Raw genomic sequence first — 24098 nt, forward strand, 5'->3', positions numbered from 1 at the left:
GCCTGACCCGCCCAGTCCCACCTCCCTTGAAACAACAACTGCTTCCGGGTCTAGGGGAAAATTGTTTCCGGGAGAAAGAGAGCCCTCGGCGCGCTCAACTTTTGCACTGTCTTTTCCAGCAGCAGTGTGGGATGTACTATCATCTGTCGGGGGGGAACGATTAGAAGGACACGCCATTCTGTGGCACGGGGATGTGTAAAAATCGTAATGACACATTTTATCACTTGTCAGATAGCTACACAGCACTGATAATTCCGCAGTTTTCATAGTTCACAATCTGGATTTGATTTTTAAAGCCGACCTTTGCGAAGTGTACTGAACAAACCAACCCTGCCGAAAAGTGGTGGCTCACGGAAAAGTAGACAAGAAAAAAAAAAACTATGATACTAGTAAATATGTTAATAGCAGCTAATGTATATTAAATGCTTATATTGTGTTTGGCACTATACTAAGCATTTTATGTTAATTGATCTTAAAACAATTCTATGCAATAAACACTTATTATCAACCCCATTTTACAGTTGAAGAAGCCCTTTAGGAGGTCGGGTTTCCCTTAGACGCACCTTTAAAGAACTTTGCCCCAGGCTCGTTTGAATTAGTTACCCATATCTCTGCTTAATATACTAGTAATAACACTTAATCTGGATAGTGTCTTCTTTGATGTTCTGTCATTAATTCAAACGAAATACAATAAAAACAAAATTTTTAAAATTATCTATAATTTTTGTTAGATGGTCCAAATTCCTTATTATCGAAATAATCATGTCTTGATCTTTTCCAATGTATTTTTCCATTCTATTATTTTCAAAATCTTCCTAAAGTGAAGGTTTCATTTTCACCAAACCACTGTTACTTGATTTCAAGACTTTGCCATTCTGATCTCATGAAATCTTCCTTGCTTTGCCGCAAATGGAATCTCCTCAGATACCAAATTAATTCCACACCAAATTGCTGATACCTGTTAACCCTAATCTGGTCTTCAGTAAATTCTCATTAGGTTATCTCAGTGATTAAACCAATCTCCTTACTTTCCCCCTAAGATGCAAACTCATTAGCACTCACTGCCAAAGCCATGGCTCAAGGTGTTGTCCCTATCTGGATTGCCTCCATTTGTCAATCAACCTTCTTTCTCCATAAGGTTTTCTCAAAGACTCTGCTCCCACAGATCTCTTCTTCGTGTCCCTTATTAGCACTTGATTATTATATTCTATCTTAAATCTTTTCTTTTTCGTTGTAGTTTCTTCACAGGAACCCTATCATGTATTCTTCAGTTTAGAATAATGTAAGCTGCATAGTGTTTCAACAAATGCTTGTCGAATTGAAAGGGAAGCAGGATTTAAAAATTGATTTTAAGAAGCCTTCGTGGCTGGGCGCGGTGGCTCATGGCTGTAATCCCAGCACTTTGGGAGGCCGAAGAGGGCGGACCACGAGGTCAGGAGATCGAGACCGTCCTGGCTAACACGGTAAAACTCCGTCTCTACTAAAAATACAAAAAATTAGCCGAGCATGGTGGTGGGCGCCTGTAGTCCCAGCTACTCAGGAGCCTGAGGCAGGAAAATGGCATGAAGCTGGGAGGCGGAGCTTGCAGTGAGCCTAGATCGTGCCACTGCACTCCAGCCTGGGCGACAGAGTGAGATTTCGTCTCAAAGAAAAGCCTTCATGTCTAGTTGCTGATTGATGAATTCCATGCTGCATAGAAGATGCAAGTGAGAGAAAAAGCAATAATGCAAAATTAGTTTAGTTGACAACTAAACTTTGGGAGGCCGAGGTGAGTGAATCACTTGAGGAGTTTGAGACCAGCCTGGCCAACACAGTGAAACCCCATATCTACCAAAAATATAAAAAATTAGCCAGGTGTAGGCAGAGCACAGTGGCTCACGCCTGTAATCTCAGCACTTTGGGAGGCCAAGGCCGGCGGATCACGAGGTCAGGAGATCGAGACCACAGTGAAACCCCGTCTCTACCAAAAATACAAAAAAAATTAGCCGGGCGTGGTGGGGGGCGCCTGTAGTCCCAGCTACTCGGAAAGGCTGAGGCAGGAGAATGGCGTGAACCCGGGAGGCGGAGCTTGCAGTGAGCCGAGATGGCGCCACTGCACTCCAGCCTGGGCCACAGGCGAGACTCCGTCTCAAAAAAAAAAAAAAAAAAATTAGCCAGGTGTGGTGGCACACGCCTGTAATCCCAGCTACTCAGGAGGCTGAGGTAGGAGAATTGTTTGAACCTGGGAGGCAGAGGTTACAGTCAGCTGAGATGGCACTACTACACTCCAGCCTGGACAACAGAGTGAGACTCTGTCTCAAAAAAAAGAAAGAAAGAAAAGAAAGAAAAGAAAGAAAGAAAGAAAGAAAGAAAGAAAGGAAGGAAGGAAGGAAGGAAGGAAGGAAGGAAGGAAGGAAGGAAGGAAGGAAAGAAAAAGACACCTGTAGTAAAACTATGTAAAAACAGACTAGACACAAATATGTAAAATTCATGATTGTCATTTCCTCTGGAATGGGACAGTAGGGAAGGAAGGAACCAGGGGTGGGGGACATCAAAGAGGACTTCAACCTTCTCTAATGCTTTTTTATTATTAAAAAAAACAGAAGCAAATACTAAACAAAAATTAGCCAGGCATGGTGGCACGCACCTGTAATTCCAGCTACTCAGGGAGGCTGAGGCACAAGAATCTCTTGAGCCTGGGAGGCAGAGGTTGCTGTGAACCAAGATCATGCCACTGCACTCCAGCCTGGGTAACAAAGTGAGACTCTGTCTTGAAAACAAGGAAAAAAAAGAAAAGAAAAGAAAAAAGAGTAAGCAGTGCAGAGTGTGATCCTCATCCAAATGATATCATCCAAGTTACTTCATCCAAATGATATCATCCAAGTTACTGCATGTCTAAGAAAAGTTAAGGGGCAGCTGAGGAAGTAGTTGTAACCCTTATTCCATTACAGGCTTAAAAATACTTAAGCAAAACCCCAGGAAGAGAGAAGAACCAGGAGTTATATTTGACACACCTAGATTTTTTTTCTTTTTTTTTTTTTTTGAGACAGCTTCACTCTTATTGCCCAGGCTGGAGTGCAATGATGCGATCTCGGCTCACCACAACCTCCGCCTCCCGGGTTCAAGTGATTCTCCTGCCTCAGCCTCCTGAGTAGCTGGGACTACAGGCATGTGCCACCTCACCTGGCTAATTTTGTATTTTTTTTTTAGTAGAGACGGGGTTTCTCCATGTTGGTCAGGCTGGTCTCAAACTCTGACCTCTGGTGATCCACCTGCCTCGGCCTCCCAAAGTGCTGGGATTACAAGCATGAGCCACTGCACCCGGCCAACACATCTAGATTTTAAGCTTATTTAAGCAGGGCTATATCTTCTATTTATTTTAGCATTCCTGTTGTCTATTATTTCCTACACTCCTTCCCCCCCTCACCCTTCTACCATGGCAGCATATAGAATGACCAGTTCTCTGCACACAGCATTCTTTACATGTTTGATCAGTGATAATCTCACAGTGGGTCTATTGTGACATCAACAGGATGGGAATATCATGGTAGCCACCAATTAGTAGCAGACTATGCCACAACTTCTGGGATCAGGAAAGACCTCTCCTAGCTTCCTACTGGATATCCTTATTAGCATTTTTGTAGATTCTGTGAAAAAGAAGAAATAAAAGGAAATCACCCACCTTTTCAAAATGTTTTTCAAAATGAAACATGAGATAGACAATGATCCTGAATCAGAAAAATGCATCAAGGATTCCACCATCATGAGAAGAGAGCCCCAAAATGTCCTTAGTCCTTTGATGCTCCCTAACCTTGAGATCCCATTCTCAGTAAAGGATATCATCTCTAGGATTGAGCGCGCACAGCTCCATCGAGCCAGAGAGGTAGGTAGTGAATCCAAAGTTTACAGACTGCAGTTTTCTTTTTAAACTTTCTGTGACCAAGTACATTTTTGTTTATTTTAGAAACCACTTTCATGATATTTGACTGTATTGAGGGTAGCTTTGACTTTGAATGACAATTTCATCTGACACTGACTGTGGATATAACAAGCTCCAATTTGACATTAATCTCTTTATATCAGGTTTAATAAAGCTATTTAAAAAAATTAATCAAGCCGGGCATGGTGGCTCACGCCTGTAATCCCAGCACTTTGGGAGGCCGAGGCGAGCGGATCACTGAGTCAGGAGTCCAAGATCAGCCTGACCAACATGGAGAAACCACCGTCTCTACTAAAAATACAAAAAGTTAGCTGGGCATGATTGCACTTGCCTGTAATCCCAGCTACTCAGGAGGCTGAGGGAGGAGAATTGCTTGAACCAGGGAGGCGGAGGTTGTGGTGAGCCAAGATTGCGCCATTGCACTCCAGCCTGGGCAACAAGAGCGAAACTCCGTCTCAAAAAAAAAAAGTTTTCGTTTGTTCCCTATGGAGGTTTTATCAAACAGCTATTGACCAGATAGAATTTAGATCGCTTTGAATTCTAGCTCCTTTTATTTTCCCTGTACACTTCAAGGAGAAATTAGGAGAAATTCAAGGAGAAGAAGAAGAGTGTTTACATAATGTCAGCCGGGTGCAGTGGCTTATGCCTGTAATCCCAACACGTTGGGAGGCTGAGATGGGAGGATCCCTTGAGGCCAGGAGTTAGAGACCAGCCTGGTCAACATAGTGAGACCCCATCTATATTTTTAGAAAAATAAATAAATAAATAAATAAATAAATAAGAATCTAATAGACCCCCAAACAAGGTTATACTGCATTTTATTCTCTTGAAGTACAACAAAATCAGGACAGGCACAGAGACTCAGGCCTGTAATCCCAATGCTTTGAGAGGCCAAGGCAGGAGGATCTCTTGAGCCCAGGAGTTCTAGACCAGCTTGGCCAACATAAGGAGACCTCCTGTCTACTAAAAATGAAAAAGTTAGCCAGGCATGTTGGCTCAAGCCTGTAGTCCCAGCTCCTTGGGAGGCCAGAGGATCCCCTGAACCCAGGAGACTGCAGTGAGCACCATGCTTGCACTAGTGCACCCCACTCAGCATGGGTGACATAGCGAGACCCTATCTCAAAAACAAACGAACAAACAAAAATCAGTCACGTTTGATGAAATCGATTAAGGGGGAGTTCTTTCCTGTGTTTAAGGAAAGCTAAACTGGTCACAGTGGCTCATGCCTGTAATCTCAGCACTTTGGGAGGTCAAGGTGAGAGGCTCACTTGAGCCCAGGAGTTTGAGACCATCCCAGGCAACAAAGCAAGACCCTGTCTCTACAAAAAATTTAAAAATTAGCCGGGAAGTGGTGGTATGCACTTGCAGTCCCAGCTACTCGGGAAGGTCCCTTGAGACCAGGGATTCGAGGCTACAGTGAGCTATAGATTGTGCCACTACATTCCAGTCTGGTGACAGAAGGAGACTCTATCTCAAAAAAAAAAAGAAAAGAGTATTAGCCAGGCACAGTGGCTCACTCCTGTAATCCCAGCACTTTGGAGGCCAAGACAGGAGGATCGCTTGAGCCCTGGAGTTCAAGACCAGTCTGGGCAACATAGTAAGACCTCTGTCTCTCTCTCTCCATAGGTAGGTAGGCAGATAGATGATAGATAGATAGATAGATGATAGATAGATAGATAGATAATTGATAGATAGATAATTGATAGATAGATAGATAGATAGATAGTTAGATAGATAGATAGATAGATAGATTTTTTCTTTTGAGGCAGACTCTCATGCTATTGTTCAGGCTGAGTGCAGTGGCACGATCTCGGCTCACTGCAACCTCCATCTTCTGGGTTCAAGTGATTCTCCTGCCTCAGCCTCCCAAGTAGCTGGGATTACAGGCATGCACCACCACACCCAACTAATATATACATATATACATATGTATATATATATATATTTTTTTTTTTTTCCTTTGTGACCAAGTCTTGCTCTGTCGCCAAGGCCAGAGTGCAGTGTCGCCATCTTGGCTCACTGCAACCTCCACCTCCTAGGTTCAAGCGATTCTCCTGCCTCAGCCTCTCAAGTAGCTGGGACTACAGGCACCGGCCACCACTCCTGGCTAATTGTTTTTGTATTTTTAGTAGAGACAGGGTTTCACCATGTTAGCCAGGATGGTCTTGATCTCCTGACCTCGTGATCCGCCCCCCTCCCAAAGTGCTGAGATTACAGGCATGAGCCACCGCGCCCACCCCATTTTATATATTCTTTTTAAAAACAAAAAATAAAAAAACAGAGTGCTCGGCCAGGGGTAGTAGCTCATGCCTGTAATCCTGGCATCTTGGGAGGCAGAGGCAGGCAGATCACTGGAGCTCAGGATTTCAAGACCAACTGGCCAATATGGTGAAACCCCGTCTCTACTAAAAATACAAAAAATTAGCCGGGTGTGGTGGCTCCTGCCTGTAGTGCCAGCTACTCAGGAGGCTGAGGCAAGAGAATCACTTGAGCCCGAAAGGCGGAGGTTGCAGCGAGCCGAGATCATGCCACTGCACTCCAGCCTGGGTGACAGAGCAAGACTCTGCCTCACAGAAAAAAAGAGTGCTAAATATTGATAAGTTCCCACTCTTCACACAGACTTTCTCCTGTTCCAACTTCTGGCAACTAGCAACAATAACACAGTGTTTGCTTTTAATAGCTTTATTGAGGTACAGTTAGCATACAATAAAATGTATGCAACCTCTGCCTCCGGGGCTCAAGCCGTCCTCCCACCTCAGCCTCCCAAGTAGCTGAGACTACAGGCACACACACCACCACGTCCAGCGAATGTTTGTATTTTTTGTATAAATGGGGTTTCACCATGTTGCCCAGGCTGGTCTTGGACTCCTGAGCTAAAGCAATCTGCCTGCCTCAGCCTCCCAGAGTGCTAAGATTACAGGCTTGAACCACCACGCCTGGCCTAAAATACACTTTTTTTTTTTTTTTTTTTTTTGAGATGGAGTCTCGCTCTGTCACCCAGGCTGGAGTGCAATGGCGCCACCTCGGATCACTGCAACCTCCGCCTCCCAGGCTCAAGCAATTCTCCTCCCTCAGCCTCCCGAGCAGCTGAGACTAGACAACAGGCACCTGCCATCATGCCCGGTTGATTTTTGTATTTTAGTAGAGACAGGGTTTCACCATGTTGAAAGGGAAGGTTTCACCGTGTTGGCCAGGCTGGTCTTGAACTCCTGACCTCAGGTGATCCGCCCACCTCGGCCTCGCAAAGTGCTAGGATTACATAAAGTGAGCCACCGAGCCCAGCCAAAATGTACATTTTAGAAGTACGCAAGTATCCAGCCAGGAGCGGTGGCTCACGCCTGTAATCCCAGCACTTTGGAGGCGAGGCGGGCGGATCACGAGATCAGTTCCAGTGTCGGAGGGCAGGAAATTGTTGAACCGGAGGGAGTTGCAGTGAGTCAAACCCCATGATCCAGCCGGAAAAAAAATTATTGATATGCATAGATACCTGTGAAACCGGCCGGGCGCGGTGGCTCACGCCTGTAATCCCAGCATTTTGGGGGGCCGAGGCGGGCGTATCACGAGGTCAGGAGATCGAGACCATCCTGGTTAACACGGTGAAACCCTGTCTCCACTAAAAATACAAAAAATTAGCCGGGCGTGGTGGCGGGCGCCTGTAGTCCCAGCTACTTGGGAGGCTGAGGCAGGAGAATGGTGTGAACCCGGGAGGCGGAGCTTGCAGTGAGCCGAGATCGTGCCACTGCACTGCAGCCTGGGCGACAGAGCGAGACTCCGTCTCAAAACAAACAAACTAACAAACCTGTGAAACCTTCACCACACCGACATAATGATTTTGCCCATTTCCCCCAAAAGTTTTTCATGCCGCTTTATAATCCCTCCCACATGCTGTTCCCTGCCCCCCACCTCAATCCCCAGCTAACCACCAATCTGCTTGTCACCGTATATTAGTTTGCATATTTTAGATTTTATATAAGTGGAGCCATACAGTATCTACTTTCTTCTGCCTCATGTCTTTCACTTAGCATAATTATTTTGAGATTCATCCACACTTTTGCATATATGAATAGTTGATTCCTTTTTATTGTTGAGTGTTTTTCCATGGCATGGCATGGCATGGGCTGTTTCTGGTTTTGGGTTATTACAAATAAGCTGCTATAAACATTCATGTACAAGTCATTATACAGATATATGCTTTCATTTCTCTGGAATAAATACCTAAGCTTGGAATGGCTAAGTCTAAAGGTAGTAAATGTTCATTTTTAAAAATAAACTACTAGGCCAGGCGCAGTTGCCCAGGCCTGTAATCCCAGCTACCTGGGAGGCCGAGGCATGACAATCTGCCTAGGAGGCAGAGGCTGCAGTGAGCCAAGATCGAGCCACTGCACTCCAGCCTAGGTGACTGGAGACAGTGAGACTGTCTCAAAAAAATAAAATAGGCCAGGAGTGGTGGCTTACACCTGTAATCCCAGCACTTTGGGAGGCTGAGGCAGGCGGATCACAAGGTCAGGAGTTTGAAACCAGCCTGGCCAATATGGTAAAACCCCATATCTACTAAAAATACAAAAATTAGCCAGGCATGGTGGCGGGTACCTGTAGTCCCAGCTACCCGGAAGGTTGAGGCAGGAGAATTGCTTGAACCCGGGAGGTGGAGGTTGCAGTGAGCCAAGATCGCGCCACTGCACTCCAGCCTGGGTGACAGCGAGACTCTGTCTCAAAAAATATATATAAAAGTAAAAAATTAAATTAAAAAATAAAATAAGGCCTGGCATGGTGGCTCATGCTTGTAATCCCAGCACTTTGGGAGGCCGACAAGGGTGGATCAGACCACCCGAGGTCAGGAGTTTGAGACTAGCCTGGCCAACATGGTGAAACCCCATCTCTACTAACCCAAAAATCAGACAGGTATAGTAGCAGGCATCTGCAATCCCAGCTACTCAGGAGGCTGAGGCAGGAAAATTGCTTGAACCTGGGAGGCGGAGGTTGCAGTGAGCTGCAATTGCACCACTACACTCCAACCTGGGCGATGGAGCAGGACTCCATCTCAAAAAAAAAAAAAAAAAAAGGAGGCAGGGCATGGTAGCTCATGGCTGTAATCCTAGCACTTTGGGAGTCCAAAGTGGGAGGACTGCTTGAGCTAAGGAGTTTGAGACCACCCTAGGCAACATGGCGAGACCCTGTTTCTACAAAACATACAACAATTAGCCAAGGGTGGTGGCTGCCTCAGCCTCCCAAAATGCTGGGATTATAGACATGTGCCACTGTGCTGGGCCCTTTCACCACTAGTATGAGAAAAAATATAGTGAAGGAAACCCCGGCATCCTTGAAGAGCTCTGTGATCACTCTTCTCTAGAGTTCAGACCTTAACGGTGGGAACTGTAGTCACTGAATTTGTAAACCTAACTGGGACCCAGTAGTGGTACCCAACCACCAAAGGCAAGGTGGATATGATTACTGTAATGGACAGCAGCATCAAAGCAGCAATCAAAATAGTCTGACTCATACTGACCTATGGCATTGGCTAGTTGACCATGGTGTTCCCAGAAATGAATAGATAGGAAGCCTACTCAATTCTTACTTAATCTGAACAAGTAGGAAATTCCTAGGTGGAATGAACATAAATACCTGAATCATGAACCATGAAAACAGAGTCAGAGTCAATCAGTCAATTCCCAAACTTGAGCCAGTTAACAGACTCAGAGCTCCTTGAGTGAACAGGACCTCAAGTTCCCTTGAAGAAGGACCCTGGGTCTACCTTTATACTATTACTTTTTCTCCTGACCTTCCCCAAGGGGACCTATGACCTTGTACCAGAGTGTGCATTAGGAAAAAGGAAATAATCAGACCTTTTGGGGGACTGCTGGACACTGGCTCTGAGCTGACATTAATTCCAGGAGATCCAAAATGCTATTGTGGTCTACCCATTAATCAAAAGAGCTTTAGCTCAGGCCCATCTCACAGTGAACCTAGTATGTCCCCAAACCCATCCTGTGGTTATTTCACAAGTTCCAAAATGTATAATTGGAATATACATACTCTGCAGCTGGCAGAATCCCCACACTGAGTCCCTTACTTGTGGAGTGAGGGCTACTATGGTGGGAAAGGCCAAATAGGAGCCACTGGTGCCTCTACCTAGGAAAACAGTAAAAATAAAACAAATATCCCATTCCTGGAGGAATTAGTGCCATCATCAAGGACTTCAAAGATTCCTTAGTGGTGATTTCAACCATATCCTCATTCAACTTTCCTGTTTGGCCTGTAAAGAATACAGATGGATTTTGGAGAACGACAGTGGATTATTGTAAGCTTAACTAGGTACTAACTCCAGTCACAGCTTCTGTACCAGATGTGGTTTCATTGCTTGAACAAATTAACACATTCCCTGGTTCCTGGTATGCTGCTATGATTATTTCTTCCAATCTGTCAATAAGGACCACCAGAAGTAGTTTGTTTTCATCTGGGAATGCCAGCAATACACCTTCAGTCTTCTATCTCAGGAGTATATCAACTCGCCAGTTGGGTAGAATTTACCTGCAAAACCATCTGGCCCAACGAAGTTTCTTTTTTTGAGATGGAGTTCACTCTTGTTGCCCAGGCTGGAGTGCAATGTCACAATCTCAGCTCACTGCAACCTCCAGCTCCCAGGTTCAAGCAATTCTACTGCCTCAGCCTCTCAAGTAGCTGGAATTACAGGCATGCACCACCATGCCCGGCTAATTTTGTATTTTTAGTAGAGACGGGGTTTCTCCATGTTGTTCAGGCTGGTCTGGAACTCCCAACCTCAGGTGATCCACCCACCTTGGCCTCCCAAAGTGCTGGGATTACAGGAGTGAGCCACAGTGCCCAGCCTATTTTTTTATTTTTAGTAGAGATAAGGTCTTGTTATTTTGCTCAAGCTAGTCTTGAACTCTTGAAGTCAAGCATTCCTCCCATCTCAGCGTCCCAAAATGCTGAGATCACAGGCATGAGTCATCACATCTGATTTTTTTTTTTTTTTTTTAATGACAGAGTCTCCCTCTGCTGTTGCCCAGGCTGGAGTGTAGTGTCACTACGCCTCCCAGGCTCAAGTGATCCTCCCACCTCAGCCTTCGGAGTAGCTGGGACTTCAGGCATGCACCACGCCCAGCTAATTTTTGTATTTTTGGTAGAAATGGAGTTTCTCCATGTTGACCACCTGATCTCAAGTGATCTGCTCGCTTCGACCTCCCAGAGTACTAAGATTACAGGCATGAGCCACTGTGCCCAGGCACTGTATTTTAAGAAATTAATTTTTCCTAGGGAGAAACTATTGCCCCTTCCTAGGTGAGGTCTGTGAATTGTTCTCGTTAATCCTTTTAGGTAACTGTCAACTGTCACTTAGTTGACAGGATGAGCGGTACATCTTTTTTTTTTTTTTTTTTTTTTTTGAGACGGAGTTTCGCTCTTGTTGCCCATGCTGGAGTGCAATGGCGCATTCCCACCACAACCTCCGCCTCCCAGGTTCAAGCGATTCTCCTGCTTCAGCCTCCCATGTAGCTGGAATTATGGGCACGTGCCACCATGCCTGGCTAAATTTTGTATTTTTAGTAGAGACGGGGTTTCACTGTGTTGCCCAGGCTAGTCTTGAACTCCTGACCTCAGGGGATCCTCCCGCCTCTGCCTCCCAAAGTGTGCAATTACAGGTGTGAGCCACTGCGCCCGGCTGAGAGGATAAATCTTGACCGTGTTATTCCATTGGTATATTGTGAAATATAACAATTCTTTTTTTTTTTTTTTTTTTTTTTTTTTTTGAGACAGAGTCTCGCTCCGTCACTCAGACTGGAGTGCAGTGGCGCAGTCTCGGCTCACTGCAAGCTCCGCCTCCTGGGTTCACGCCATTCTCCTGCCTCAGCCTCTCCGAGTAGCTGTTTTGTATTTTTAGTAGAGACGGGGTTTCACCGTGTTAGCCAGGATGGTCTCGATCTCCTGACCTCGTGATCCGCCCGCCTCGGCCTCCCAAAGTGCTGGGATTACAAGCGTGAGCCACCGCGCCCGGCCAACAATTCTTAAAATCTTTGGAATCTCCAAAGTGATGTCTTTTTGTATGCTAGTGATTGACAGCTAGCTTCAGGATGGGACTGGTCATTAGAAAGACAAAGGCCTGATTAGAGGTTTGGGACTTTCAACCCCACCCTCCAACCTTCAAGGGTGGGGAAAGCCGCTGAAGGTCAAGCTGCTTATCTATGGCCAATGGTTTAATCAACCATGCCTATGTAATCAAACCTCCATACAAACCCAAAAGACAGGGTTTGGAGAGCTTACAGGGAGGTGAACACATGGGAGCTTCCTGGAGAGTGGTGTGCCCAGAGAGAAAATGAAAGTGATACAGGAGTTAAGAAGAAATCACTTGGGCAGATAGTGAGGGTATGGGAGTCCTTGGTAAGGCTTTTCTTTTTAATGAAAAGCAGCCCCAAATCATTTTCTAACAAAGAGCAGCCTGTAAAGTCGAGCTGCAGACACAGACCAGCAAGCTGGGAGCTTGCAGGGGTGAATGCCAGCAGAAACTAGGGACTAGACACGTTCAACAGGGCGGTTCCATCTTTCCTTCTCTGCCAGCCTTGTGTACAGTAAGGAGGAGACAAGGTGGTGCCGGCCAAGGAGAGTTCATTTGCATAGTAATATTAGGGTGAAGCAACCAGCCTTCCATATGCGCTATGTAAACGTCATACCTGATTGAACCAATCTGTGAGCCTTACGTAAATCAGACACCAGCTCCTCAAGCCAGACTATAAAATCTAGCACATCCACCACCAGCCGGTGTTTTCCTCTGGGAAGATCTCCCTCTCTTTATTGAGAGTGCTGTTTTTCTTTCTCTTTTCTTCTGCCTATTAAACCTCCACTCCTAAACTCCTAGTGTGTATTCGTGTCCTAAATTTTCCTGGCACCAGATGATGAACCGCAGGTATACAGCAGAGACAATTTAGCCGCTTCAGAAGCTCCATTCCCTTTCCACAATAGCTTGCCCTAGCATCTCTTCAATAAACCAGTTCTGTGAGCTGCTCCAGCAAATTAATCCAACCAAAAGAGGGGGTCTTAGGAACCCCAACTTGAAACTCATTGGTCAGAAGTTCTGGAGGCCTGGATTTGTGACTGGTGTCTGAGTGGGGGGCGGTTTTGGGGACTGAGGCTCCGACCTATGGGATCTGATACTATATCTAGGTAGATAGTGTCTGAATTGAAATAAAAGGCACCCATCTGATGTCCATTGCAGAAATGGTTCCCTGCTTGGTGGCGGGGAGAATCTGCTCCTCCGACCCCACATTTGGTCTAATCATGGAAGTCTTCTGTGTTGATAAGTTGATAACTGTTTTGCTGAATAGAAAAAAATAGAATAGAAAAAGAAAACTGAAAGTTTCTTCCAATATCCATCTGGGATGAAATCATAAGTTGAATTTTTTGTTGTTGTTGTTTTTTGAGACAGAGTCTCATTCTGCTGCCCAGGCTGGAGTGCAGTGGCGCGATCTCGGCTCACTGCAGCCCGGTTCAAGTGATTCTGCTGCCTCAGTCTCCCGAGTAGCTGGGACTACAGGCACCTGCCACCACGCCTGGCTAATTTTTGTATTTTTAGTAGAGACGGGGTTTCACCGTGTTGGCCAGGCTGGTCTCGAACTCCTGACATTAAGTAATCTGTCTGCCTCAGCCTCCCAAAGTGCTGGGATTACAGGCATGAGCCACCGCTCCCGGCCAAAATGTTCTTTTTCTATATTGAGTTGACCAAAACTGTTTATGTGTGGTGTACAACGGTATGTTTTGATATATTTATACATTGTGGAATGGCTAGATCCAACTATTTAATGCATGCACTTCCTCACATATCTTTTTTGTTTGTTTCTTTGTTTGTTTGTTTGTTTTTCCAGACAGGGTCTCACTCTGTCTCCCAGGCTGGAGTGCAATGGCATGATCTCGGCTCACTGCAACCTCCACCTCCCAGGTTCAAGCGAGTCTCCTGCCTCCCTATAGTTGGGATTACAGGTGGGCGCCACCACGTCTGGCTAATTGTATTTTTAGTAGAGACAGGGTTTCGCCGTGTTGGCCAGGCTGATCTCGATCTCCTGACCTCAGGTGATCCACCCACCTTGGCCTCCCACAGTGCTGGGATTACAGGCGTAAGCCACCGTGCCTGGCCACTTCACATTTTTTTTTGTGGTGAGAACACTTAATATCTCCTCTCAGCAATCTACAAGTATAAAATGTATTGTTATTAACTATAGTTACCATGATGTATAATACATCTCTTGAACTTATTTCTCCCGTCTAACTGAAAAATTGTATCCTTTGACTAACATCTCCACAATCTGCCCATCCCCAGCCTCTGCTAACCACTGTTCTACACTGTCTGCTTCTATGAGTTTGACTTCTTTTTTTTTTTTTTTTTTTTTTGAGATGGAGTCTCGCTCTGTTGCCCAGGCTGGAGTGCAGTGGTGCGATCTCAACTCACTGCAAGCTCCACCTCCCAGGTTCAAGCAATTCTCCTGCTTCAGCCTCCTGAGTACTGGGACTACAGGCACCCGCCACCACGCCCGGCTAATTTTTTGTATTTTTAGTAGAGACGGGGTTTCACCATGTTAGCCAGGATGGTCTCGATCTCCTGAGACCTCGTGATCCACCCACCTCGGCCTCCCAAAGTGCTGGGATTACAGGCATGAGCCACCGTGCCCGGCGAGTTTGACTTCTTTAGATTCCACATATGAGTGAAATCATGAAGAAGCCTTTTAGTTTGATGTAATACCATTTGTCTATTTTTGCTTTTGTTGCCTGTACTTTTGGAACCATATACAAAAATCATTGTCTAGAACAATGTCATGGAACTTTTCCCCTGTTTCCTTCTAGTAGTTTTATCCTTTTTTTTTTTTAGACAGAGTCTTGCTCTGTCGCCCAAGCTGGAGTGCTGTGGCATAATCTCAGCTCACTGCAACCTCTGCCTCCCAGGTTCAAGCAATTCTCCTGCCTCAGTCTCCTGAGTAGCTGAGACTACAGGTGCGCACAACCACGCCCAGCTAATTTTTGTATATTTAGTAGAGACAAGGTTACACCATGTTGGCAACTTTGCTGAATTTATTGTTTTAATAGTGTGTTTGTGCGTGTGTGTGTGTGTGTGTGTGTGTGTGCACGCGCACATGCACACAGAGGGTAATCCTTAGGGCTTTCTACATATATAGAGTTTTCTACATATGCAGGGTTTCTACAATTTAAGATCATGTTATCTGTGAACAGAGATAATTTTACTTTTTCCTTTCCAAATTGTGTGCCTTTTCTTTTTTTTTTTTTTTTTGAGATGGAGTCTCACTCTGTCTCTCAGGCTGGAGTGCAGTGGTGTGATCTTGGCTCACTGCAAACTCCGCCTCCTGGGTTCATGCCATTCTCCTGCCTCAGCCTCCCGAGTAGCTGGGACTACAGGTGCCCGCCACCATGCCTGGCTATTTTTTTGTATTTTTAGTAGAGACGGGGTTTCACTGTGTTAGCCAGGATGGTCTCAATCTCCTGACCTTGTGATCCGCCCGCCTTGGCCTTCCAAAGTGCTGGGATTACAGGCGTGAGCTACCGCGCCCAGCCTTTATTTCTTTTTCTTGCCTAATTGTCTAGGACTTCCAATACCAGGTTAGATAGATGGTGAAAGTGGGCATCCTTGCCTTGTTCCTAACCTTGGAGGAAAAGCTTTCAGTCTTTCACTATTGAGTATATTACAACCTGTGGGTTTTTCGTATATGGCCTTTATTATGTTGAAGAAGTTTTCTTCTATTTCTAGTTTCTTTTGTTTGTGTTTTTTGTTTGTGTTAAGACACGGGCTCACTCTGTCACCAAGGCTGGAGTGCAGTGGCATAATCATGGCTCACTGCAGCCTTGACCTCCCAGGTTCAAGCAATCCTCCCACCTCAGCCTCCTGACTAGCTGTAACTATAAGCACACACCACCATACCTGGCTGATATTTTTTATTTCTTGTAGAGCCAGGGTTTCACCATGTTGCTCAGGCTGGTCTCGAACTCCTGGACGCAAGTGAAACTTCTGCCTTGGCCTCTCAAAGTGCTGGCATTAGAGGCATGAGCTACTGTGCCCAGCCTCATGTGTATTTTTTTTTTTTTAATAATGAAAGGGTGTTAAATTTTGTCAAATGCTTTTTCTGCATCAATTGTGATGATCACATGTGTTTTTTTTTTTTTTTGATCATTCTGTTAATTTGGCACATTGCATTGATTGATTTACATATATTTAACCATCCTTGCATTCCAGAAATAAATCTACTTGATCATGGTGTATAATCCTTTTAACGTGCTGTTGAATTCTGTTAGTATTTTGCTAAGGTTTTCTGTATCAATATCATCAGACATGTTTGTATTTAGTATTTTGCTAAGGTTTTCTGTATCAATCCTTAGTATTTTGCTAAGGTTTTCTGTATCAATATTCATCAGACATGTTTGTATTTAGTTTTCTTATTTTGTAGTGCCTTTGTCTGGTTTCGATATACGTTGGCTTCAAAGGATGAGTTGGGAAGTGTTTCTTCCTCTTCACTTTTCTGGGAGAATTTATGAGGAGTTGGTAGTATCTTTTCCTTGTTCATTGTGCTATGTATGAGCTTGTAATGTTATTCTTCATCATTTGGCTTAGCGAACTTTCCCTTGACTCACCTGTGTTCCTGACTTAAATTATTATTTGCTGTAACAGCAAATACACCTAACATCAGAATACTCATTTTGCATGATGATTTGCTTGGCAAAATCCAAATCTTACTCTTTTTTTTTGTTTCAAGTTTTAATCAAAGCTTGTATATAAGATTACTTTATTCCTACATCTTCTCAATTGTTTCTTCCTTGTATTTGCTCTTTTCCTTTCCTACTTGGCGAGATTTGGCTTTCTGTTCAAGGATCTTTTTGGGGTCTTTATCCAGTTTTAGCCTAGTGATAACCACCTTGCTGGGACGAGGGCCCACATGGACAGTTGTGCCATTAGCCTTTTCCCGCTGCACCCGTTCAATGTAGATAATATATTTCCTCCTGTAAACCTGGACTACTTTGCCTATTTGCTGACCTTTATAGCGTCCTCATACAACCTGAACTTCATCATTCTTTCAGATGGGCATGGATCACATGTTGTACTTCTGTCTCAGCTCTTTGGAAAGAGGGGAAGACATAATCTTCCTGCGAATGTGAGAAGGTGCATTGAAATGCCTTTTATGATTCTTGCTTCGGTCGGAAGTCACAAAGGGATTGAACTTCATTTTGACCACCCCGGCTTCGGAGATGGCCGCCAAAGGGAAGAGAACTACACACTCTTTTTTTTTTTTTTTTTTTTTTGAGACGGAGTCTGGCTCTGTCGCCCAGGCTGGAGTGCAGTGGCGCAATCTCGGCTCACTGCAAGCTCCGCCTCCCGGGTTCACGCCATTCTCCTGCCTCAGCCTCTCCGAGTAGCTGGGACTACAGGCGCCCGCCACCACGCCCGGCTAATTTTTTTGTATTTTTAATAGAGACGGGGTTTCACCGTGGTCTTGATCTCCTGACCTCGTGATCCGCCCGCCTCGGCCTCCCAAAGTGCTGGGATTACAAGCGTGAGCCACCGCGCCCGGCCTACACACTCATCTTACCCTTACTATAAGGACTGTAGAGAAAGTTCAGTTTGTCTGAAGCCAAAGTGAAAGAATAATAAAGTTGGAAGGGGTGAACCAGTGGTTCTTAACTGTCAGATTTACTGTGCCTTTAAAAAATATTTTTAACATTCTCTTTATTCCTCCAAAATGATATTCACAGATAAACTACCTATACTTTAAAAATTAACATGTGTGAGAATAAGTAAAAGGAAAGCAATTTATAATAAGCATTTCAGGGTGTAAATCTTAGGTCAAACTTCACTAGACGTAGACAGAGGCTTGCATCTATATGAAAAATTAAAATAAATATGAAAGATACAAATGGAGGCTGATACAAATTCAGCTTTAGTGTACTGGCACTAAATACTATTATCACTAGTGCATAGCTGTTGGTACTGTGGTGTTCCAGAATGGTGAAATTTTCTTGGAGAAATTTTAAAGAATTTTTTTTATTGATTTACGTAATATTTGTATTCCTGGAAATTGCAGTGTATCATTAAACTGGGCAAAAAACACTTTGTGTTAATTTTTTTTTTTTTTTTTTGAGACGGAGTTTCACTCTTGTTGCCCAGGCTGGAGTGCAATGGCACCATCTGGGCTCACTGCAACCTTTACCTCCTGGGTTCAAGACATTCTCCTGCCTCAGCTTCCTGAGTAGCTGGAATTATAGGCATCCACCACAATGCCTGGCTATTTTTTGTATTTTTAGTAGAGACGGGGTTTCACCATGTTGGCCAGGCTGGTCTCGAACTCCTGACCTCAGGTGATCCACCCGCCTCAGCCTCCCAGAGTGCTGGGATTACAGGGATGAGCCACCATGCCTGGCCAAAAAAAAAATTTTTTTTTTAGAGGCAGGATCTCACTTTGTCACCCAGGCTGGTCTTGAATGCATGGCCTCCAGAGATCCTCCCATTTTGGTCTCCCAAAGCACTTGGATTACAGGCGTGAGACACTGCTCTTGGTCTGTGTTTATATTTTATTTTATTTTTATTTTTATTTTTATTTTTATTTATTTATTTATTTATTTTTAGACAGCATCTCGCTCTGTCGCCTAGGCTGGAGTGCAGTGGTGCGATCTCAGCTCACTGCAAGCTCCACCTTCCGGGTTCACACCATTCTCCTGCCTCAGCCTCCCGAGTAGCTGGGACTACAGGCGCCCGCCACCACGCCCGGCTAATTTTTTGTATTTTTTTTAGGAGAGACGGGGTTTCACCATGTTGGCCAGGATGGGCTTGATCTCCTGACCTCAAGATCTGCCCTCCTCAGCCTCCCAAAGTGCTGGGATTACAGGCATGAGCCACCGCACCCAGCCTTGTGTTTATATTTTAAAAGGAGTTTGGTTTAAGGCTTGGATAATTATAAACAGATTTTTTTTTCCTACATGAATTCTGGTGAGACATTCAAAAGTCACACAGGATTTGAGACTGTTCTTCACTGTGTGATACTGTCCACTGCACTGTAGGGTGGGCTAGCATTCCTTAGTACCCTCTACTAAATGCCAGTAGTCCACCCTCACAATTATTATGACAACCAAAAATGATTTCACAAATTTCCAAATGCCATATATGAGGTAGTAATGACATCCGTAAAAAATTTCTAGGATAGAGTGATGAAGAAAAGAGATTTGCTGATAAAATTCTTTTTCTTCCCCCATATACTCAATGTACTAAGCTGATAAGTGATAAGATTCTTGAGCAAAGGAGATAATGAAAGAAAAGTATGTTTGAGGCACAGTCTGATAACTGCTTTCCAGGTAAGAAAGGAAAAAAGAAGCAACTTGCATTTTTTTCTGTTTTCTTTTTCTTTCTTTCTTTTTTTTTTTTAGCAGCTACAGCTTATAAAGCATTTTCACAAATATTATACACTTCACATCAACTGTGTATTTAGTATCTCCATCATTTTACAGAGGCGGCAGAGGGAGCTCAGAAATGCTGTGATTTATTAAAAGTCATTTTAATGAAAGACCTAGAGTTAAGATCCAAATATGGCTTCAAACCCAATGCTCTTTCCATTATATCATAGCATTGCTGGGATGATGAAGGCGGAAAAAGGAATTTTTTTTAAGAGGGAAAATCTGGGACTCACAATAAAAGCTAGAATTAGCAAGACTTTAATTGGATAGCTTTAAATTAACTGTCACTGACATTCTGAGAAGAAAGGTGACCAAAGCTTCTTTTCAAACTGAGCATGCCCCCTTCTTATTCTGACAGGACATTGATATGCAGCTGAGTGAAATAATGAACAATGTGCATCGGATAATGACTCGCTATACTCTTGTTTTTAACTCGTCCCCTGAAAGGAATGTCTCCCTTACAGAACATAAGAAAAAACAGAGAACGATTTTTCTTGAGAAAATGGCTACTTACGCTAAGACTGTTGAAATTCGAGAGAAGACTCTTGCCGACATTCTGGCCTGGTTGGAAGAATGGAGTGAGTTTACAGAAGCGGCTCAGAGGAAAACCATAAAGTTAATGACAAAGATAGAGAAGAGAATATATAAGTAAATTTTGAAGGATTAATCAGACTAAAGCAGAAAAGACTAAGGAGGTTATTCAGAGAATGGTTATCCTCTATTCCAGTAGGAATAAAATGGGAAAAATATAGGCTCATTCACTTAGTGCCAGCTATGCTGGCCTCCTTGCTTTTTTTAAAGCATGCCAGCAGTGTCTTTATGCATACTATTCCCTTATCTGGAGCATCTTCCACCAGATGGACACATGGCTCATTCCCTGCTTAAATTCCACTTTAAAATGAGATGTTCTCTGACCATCCCCATTCCCTACCACCTGGCACTTTTCCTTACACTTTACCTTTTTTTTTTTTTTTTTTTGAGACAGGGTCTCACTCTGTCACCCAGCTGGAGTGCAGGGGCGCGATCTCAGCTCACGGCAACTCCCGCCTCCCAGGCTCAAGCGATTCTCCTGCCTCAGCCTCCCTAGTACCTGGGACCAGAGGCATGCACCACCACGCCTGGCTAATTTTTGTATTTTTACTAGAGACAGGGTTTCACCATGTTGGCCAGGCTGGTCTTGAACTCCTACCTCAAATGATCCACCTGCCTTGGCTTCCCAAAGTGCTGGGATTACAGGCGAGAGCCACTGCACCCGGCCTACCTTTCTTTATTTTTGTCTATAGCACTAGTATCTGACTTCCTATATAATTAACCTTTTCTCTCTCTCCTTTCACCAGAAGGTAAGCAATATGGAGTCAGGGAACTTGTTTTACTTAATGTTGTTTCCACAGCATCTAGAATAGCACACGTCAGAGTAGACACTGGTTGAATGAAAGAATGAATAAACTGGCCAGGTGCGGTGGCTCACGCCTGTAATCCTAGCAATTTGGGAGGCCGAGGCAGGTGGATTGCCTGAGCTCAGGAGTTCAAGACCAGCCTGGGCAACACGGTGAAACCTCGTCTCTACTAAAATACAAAAAATTAGCTGGGTGTGGCAGCATGTGCCTCTATTCCCAGCTACTCGGGAGGCTGAGGCAGGAGAACTGTTTGAACCCGGGAGGTGGAGATTGCAGTGAGCCAAGGTCGTGCCACTGCTCTCCAGCCTGGGTGACAGAGTGAGACTGTCTCCAAAACAACAACAAAAACAACAACAACAACAAAAAGAATGAATAAACTAAGAATACCAAAAAAGGGAATTTTATTTTGTTGCTAGAAATTTCATGCAACGAGGGTTATAAATACTGGATAATGGCCGGGCGCAGTGGCTCATGCTGGTAATCCCAGCACTTTGGGAGGCAGAGGCTGGCAGATCACCCCAGGTCAGGAGTTTGAGACCAGCCTGGCCAACATGGTGAAACCCCATCTCTACTAAAAATTCAAAAATTAGCTGGGCGTGGTGGCACACACCTCTGGTCCCAGCTACTAGGGAGGCTGAGGCAGGAGAATCGCTTGAACCTGGGAGGTAGAGGTTACATTGAGCTGAGATTGCACCACTGCACTCCAGCCTGGGTGACAGAGCCAGACTCGTTCTTAAAAAAAAAAAAAAAACCTGGATAACTTGCCAAATGAGTTAATTGGGGCTTAGATCTCCAATATTAAAACACACACACATAGGCCGGGTGTGGTGGCTCATGACTGTAATCCCAGCACTTTGGGAGGCTGAGGCGGGTAGATCACCTGAGGTCAGGAGTTCAAGACCAGCCTGGCCAACATGGTGAAACCCCATCTTTACTAAAAATACAAAAATTAGCTGGGCATGGTGGCACATGCCTGTAATCCCAGCTACTCGGGAGGCTGAGGCAAGAGAATCGCTTGAACCCGGGAGGCAGAGGTTGCAGTGAGTGGAGATTGCACCATTGCACTCCAGCCTAGGCAACAGAGCAAGACTCTGTCTCAAAACAAAACAAAACACACACACACACACATTTTAGGTACCAAACCAAATAGACACTTTTTAATCTTATTCATGTCTTTATGTCTAAGACTTACTATTTAGCCTTCTATTCCAAGTTTCTTCCTTTTTAATTTCTTCATAGAGAAAAGCCTCAGAATGGCAGTAAGTGTGAGATACCTATATTCCCCAATATTACTATATTGAGTAGTTACCCAGTATTATAAGCCTATGTAGCTATAGTTACTTATTTTTCTGCACAAAAATGATTTTTTTTTTTACTGTCTTCAAGATGCTGTTTTGTCTGAGATGACTCTAATGGATGTGGACGAACACTACCACTGGGTAGCACAAATGGAGTTGCTACCGGACGCATTAAAAGCTATCGAGAACAATGTCAAGATACTAAGCAGATTTAGTACATCTTTCCTCGATGAAAAGAAGAAACAAAAGAAAAAAACATGTAAGGGTGCTTTATGATTTTGGAGTTGGAGTAGATGGAGTTTGACTTTTTCTTAAAGAAACAACTTTTTTTTTTTTTTTTTTCAGTCTTGCTCTATCACCCAGGCTGGAGTGCAGTGGCCTGATCTCAGCTCAAAGCAACCTCCACCTCCAGGTTTCAAGCGAGTCTCCTGCCTCAGCCTCCAGAGTAGCTGGAACTACAGACGTGTACCACCATGCCTGGCTAATTTTTGTATTTTTAGTGGAGACAGGGTTTCACCATGTCGGCCAGGCTAGTCTCAAACTCCTGACCTCAAGTTATCCACCTGCCTCGGCCTTCCAAAGTGCTGGGATTACAGGCATGAGCCACTGCACCCAGCCAAAAAAAAACAGCTTTATTGAGGTATAATTTGCATACATGCTAAGTGTAAAATTAAATGATTTTCTGTGTATTTACAGAGTTGTGCATTTATCACCACGATCTAATTTTATTTTTATTTATTTTAAATTTATTTATTAATTTAATTTTTTTTTTTTGAGACAGGGTATCACTCTGTCACCCAGGCTGGAGTGCAGTGGCGAGATCTCGGCTCACTGCAACCTCCGCCTCTTAGGTTCAAGCGATTCTTGTGCCTCAGCCCCCCCAGTAGCTGGGATTACAGGCACCTGCCACCACGCCTGGCTAATTTTTTTGTATTTTTAGTAGAGACAGGGATTTTACCATGTTGGCCAGACTGGTTTCAAACTCTTGACCTCAAATGATCCACCAGCCTTGGCCTCCCAAAGTGCTGGGATTACAGGTGTGAGTCACAGCACCCAGCCAACAATCTAATTTCAGAACATTTCCGTTATCCCGAAAAGATCCCTCATACTAATTTATAGTCAATCCTTATGCCCATCAGCAGCACCACACCGTCACTAATGTATTTTCTCTCACACTACATTTGTTTTATCTGGATATTTCACACAAACAGAATCATATTATAGGTGGTATTTTCTGTCTATTTTCTTTCAACCTGCATTATGTTTTTGAAATTCGGCCATGTTATAGGGCATTTTGGTAATTTCTTTTCATTGTTAGTTTACACAGTTGTTTGGCTATACCACATTTTGCTTACCCATTCACCAGTTGATATACATATGAATTGTTTCCACTTTGGGGCTTTTATAAATAATGCCATTATTTACCCACTTTTTTTGGGGTAGATAGCTAGGAGTCGAATTGCTAGGACATATGGTAAGTTTATGTTTAACTTTTAAAGAAACTTAACTGTTTTCCAAAGTGACTGTACCATTTTACACTCTCATCAGCAATGTACGCAGGTTCCAATTTCTCCATTTGCTCAACAACACTTGTTATGGTCTGTCTTTTTTTTTTTGAGACGGAGTTTCACTCTTGTTGCCCAGGCTGGAGTGCAGTGGCATGATCTCAGCTCACTGCAACCTCCACCTCCCAGGTTCAAGCGATTCTCCTGCCTCAGCCTCCCTAGTAGCTGGGATTCCAGGCATGCGTCACCATGCTCTGCTAATTTTGTGTTTTTAGTGGAGTTGGGGTTTCTCCATGTTGGTCAGGCTGGTCTCAAACTCCTGACCTCAGGTAATCCACCCGCCTCTGCCTCCCAAAGTGCTGGGATTACAGGCTCCCGGCCTCTGTCTGTTTTTTTTTTTTATTATGGCCATCCTAGTACATGTGAAGTGGTATCTCACTGTGGTTTTAGTTTGTATTTTCCTAATGGCAAATGATGCTGAGCATGTTTCATGTGCTTATTAAGCTATTTCCATATATTTTTTGGTGAAATA

General features: G+C 44.1%; 1 protein-coding gene and 1 pseudogene across 3 annotated transcripts in view; one reads left to right on the plus strand and one right to left on the minus strand.

The window, feature by feature from the left end:
* The first annotated feature begins 3602 nt into the window (after window positions 1-3602).
* Window positions 3603-24098, plus strand: part of FAM186A (family with sequence similarity 186 member A) — a 48305-nt gene continuing 27809 nt past the window's right edge. For all 3 annotated transcript variants that reach the window (XM_032143733.2, XM_058433479.1, XM_058433480.1), the window contains exons 1-3: window positions 3603-3862; window positions 19725-19944; window positions 22150-22320. In XM_032143733.2, the coding sequence (XP_031999624.1) occupies window positions 3671-3862; window positions 19725-19944; window positions 22150-22320 (583 nt within the window). In that variant the 5' untranslated portion in view covers window positions 3603-3670. The remainder of the gene's footprint in view (window positions 3863-19724; window positions 19945-22149; window positions 22321-24098) is intronic.
* Window positions 16717-17148, minus strand: LOC116461812 (large ribosomal subunit protein uL24-like; annotated as a pseudogene).

The sequence above is a fragment of the Hylobates moloch genome, unplaced genomic scaffold (assembly GCF_009828535.3).
Source record: "Hylobates moloch isolate HMO894 unplaced genomic scaffold, HMol_V3 SCAFFOLD_22, whole genome shotgun sequence".
NCBI lineage: Eukaryota > Metazoa > Chordata > Mammalia > Primates > Hylobatidae > Hylobates > Hylobates moloch.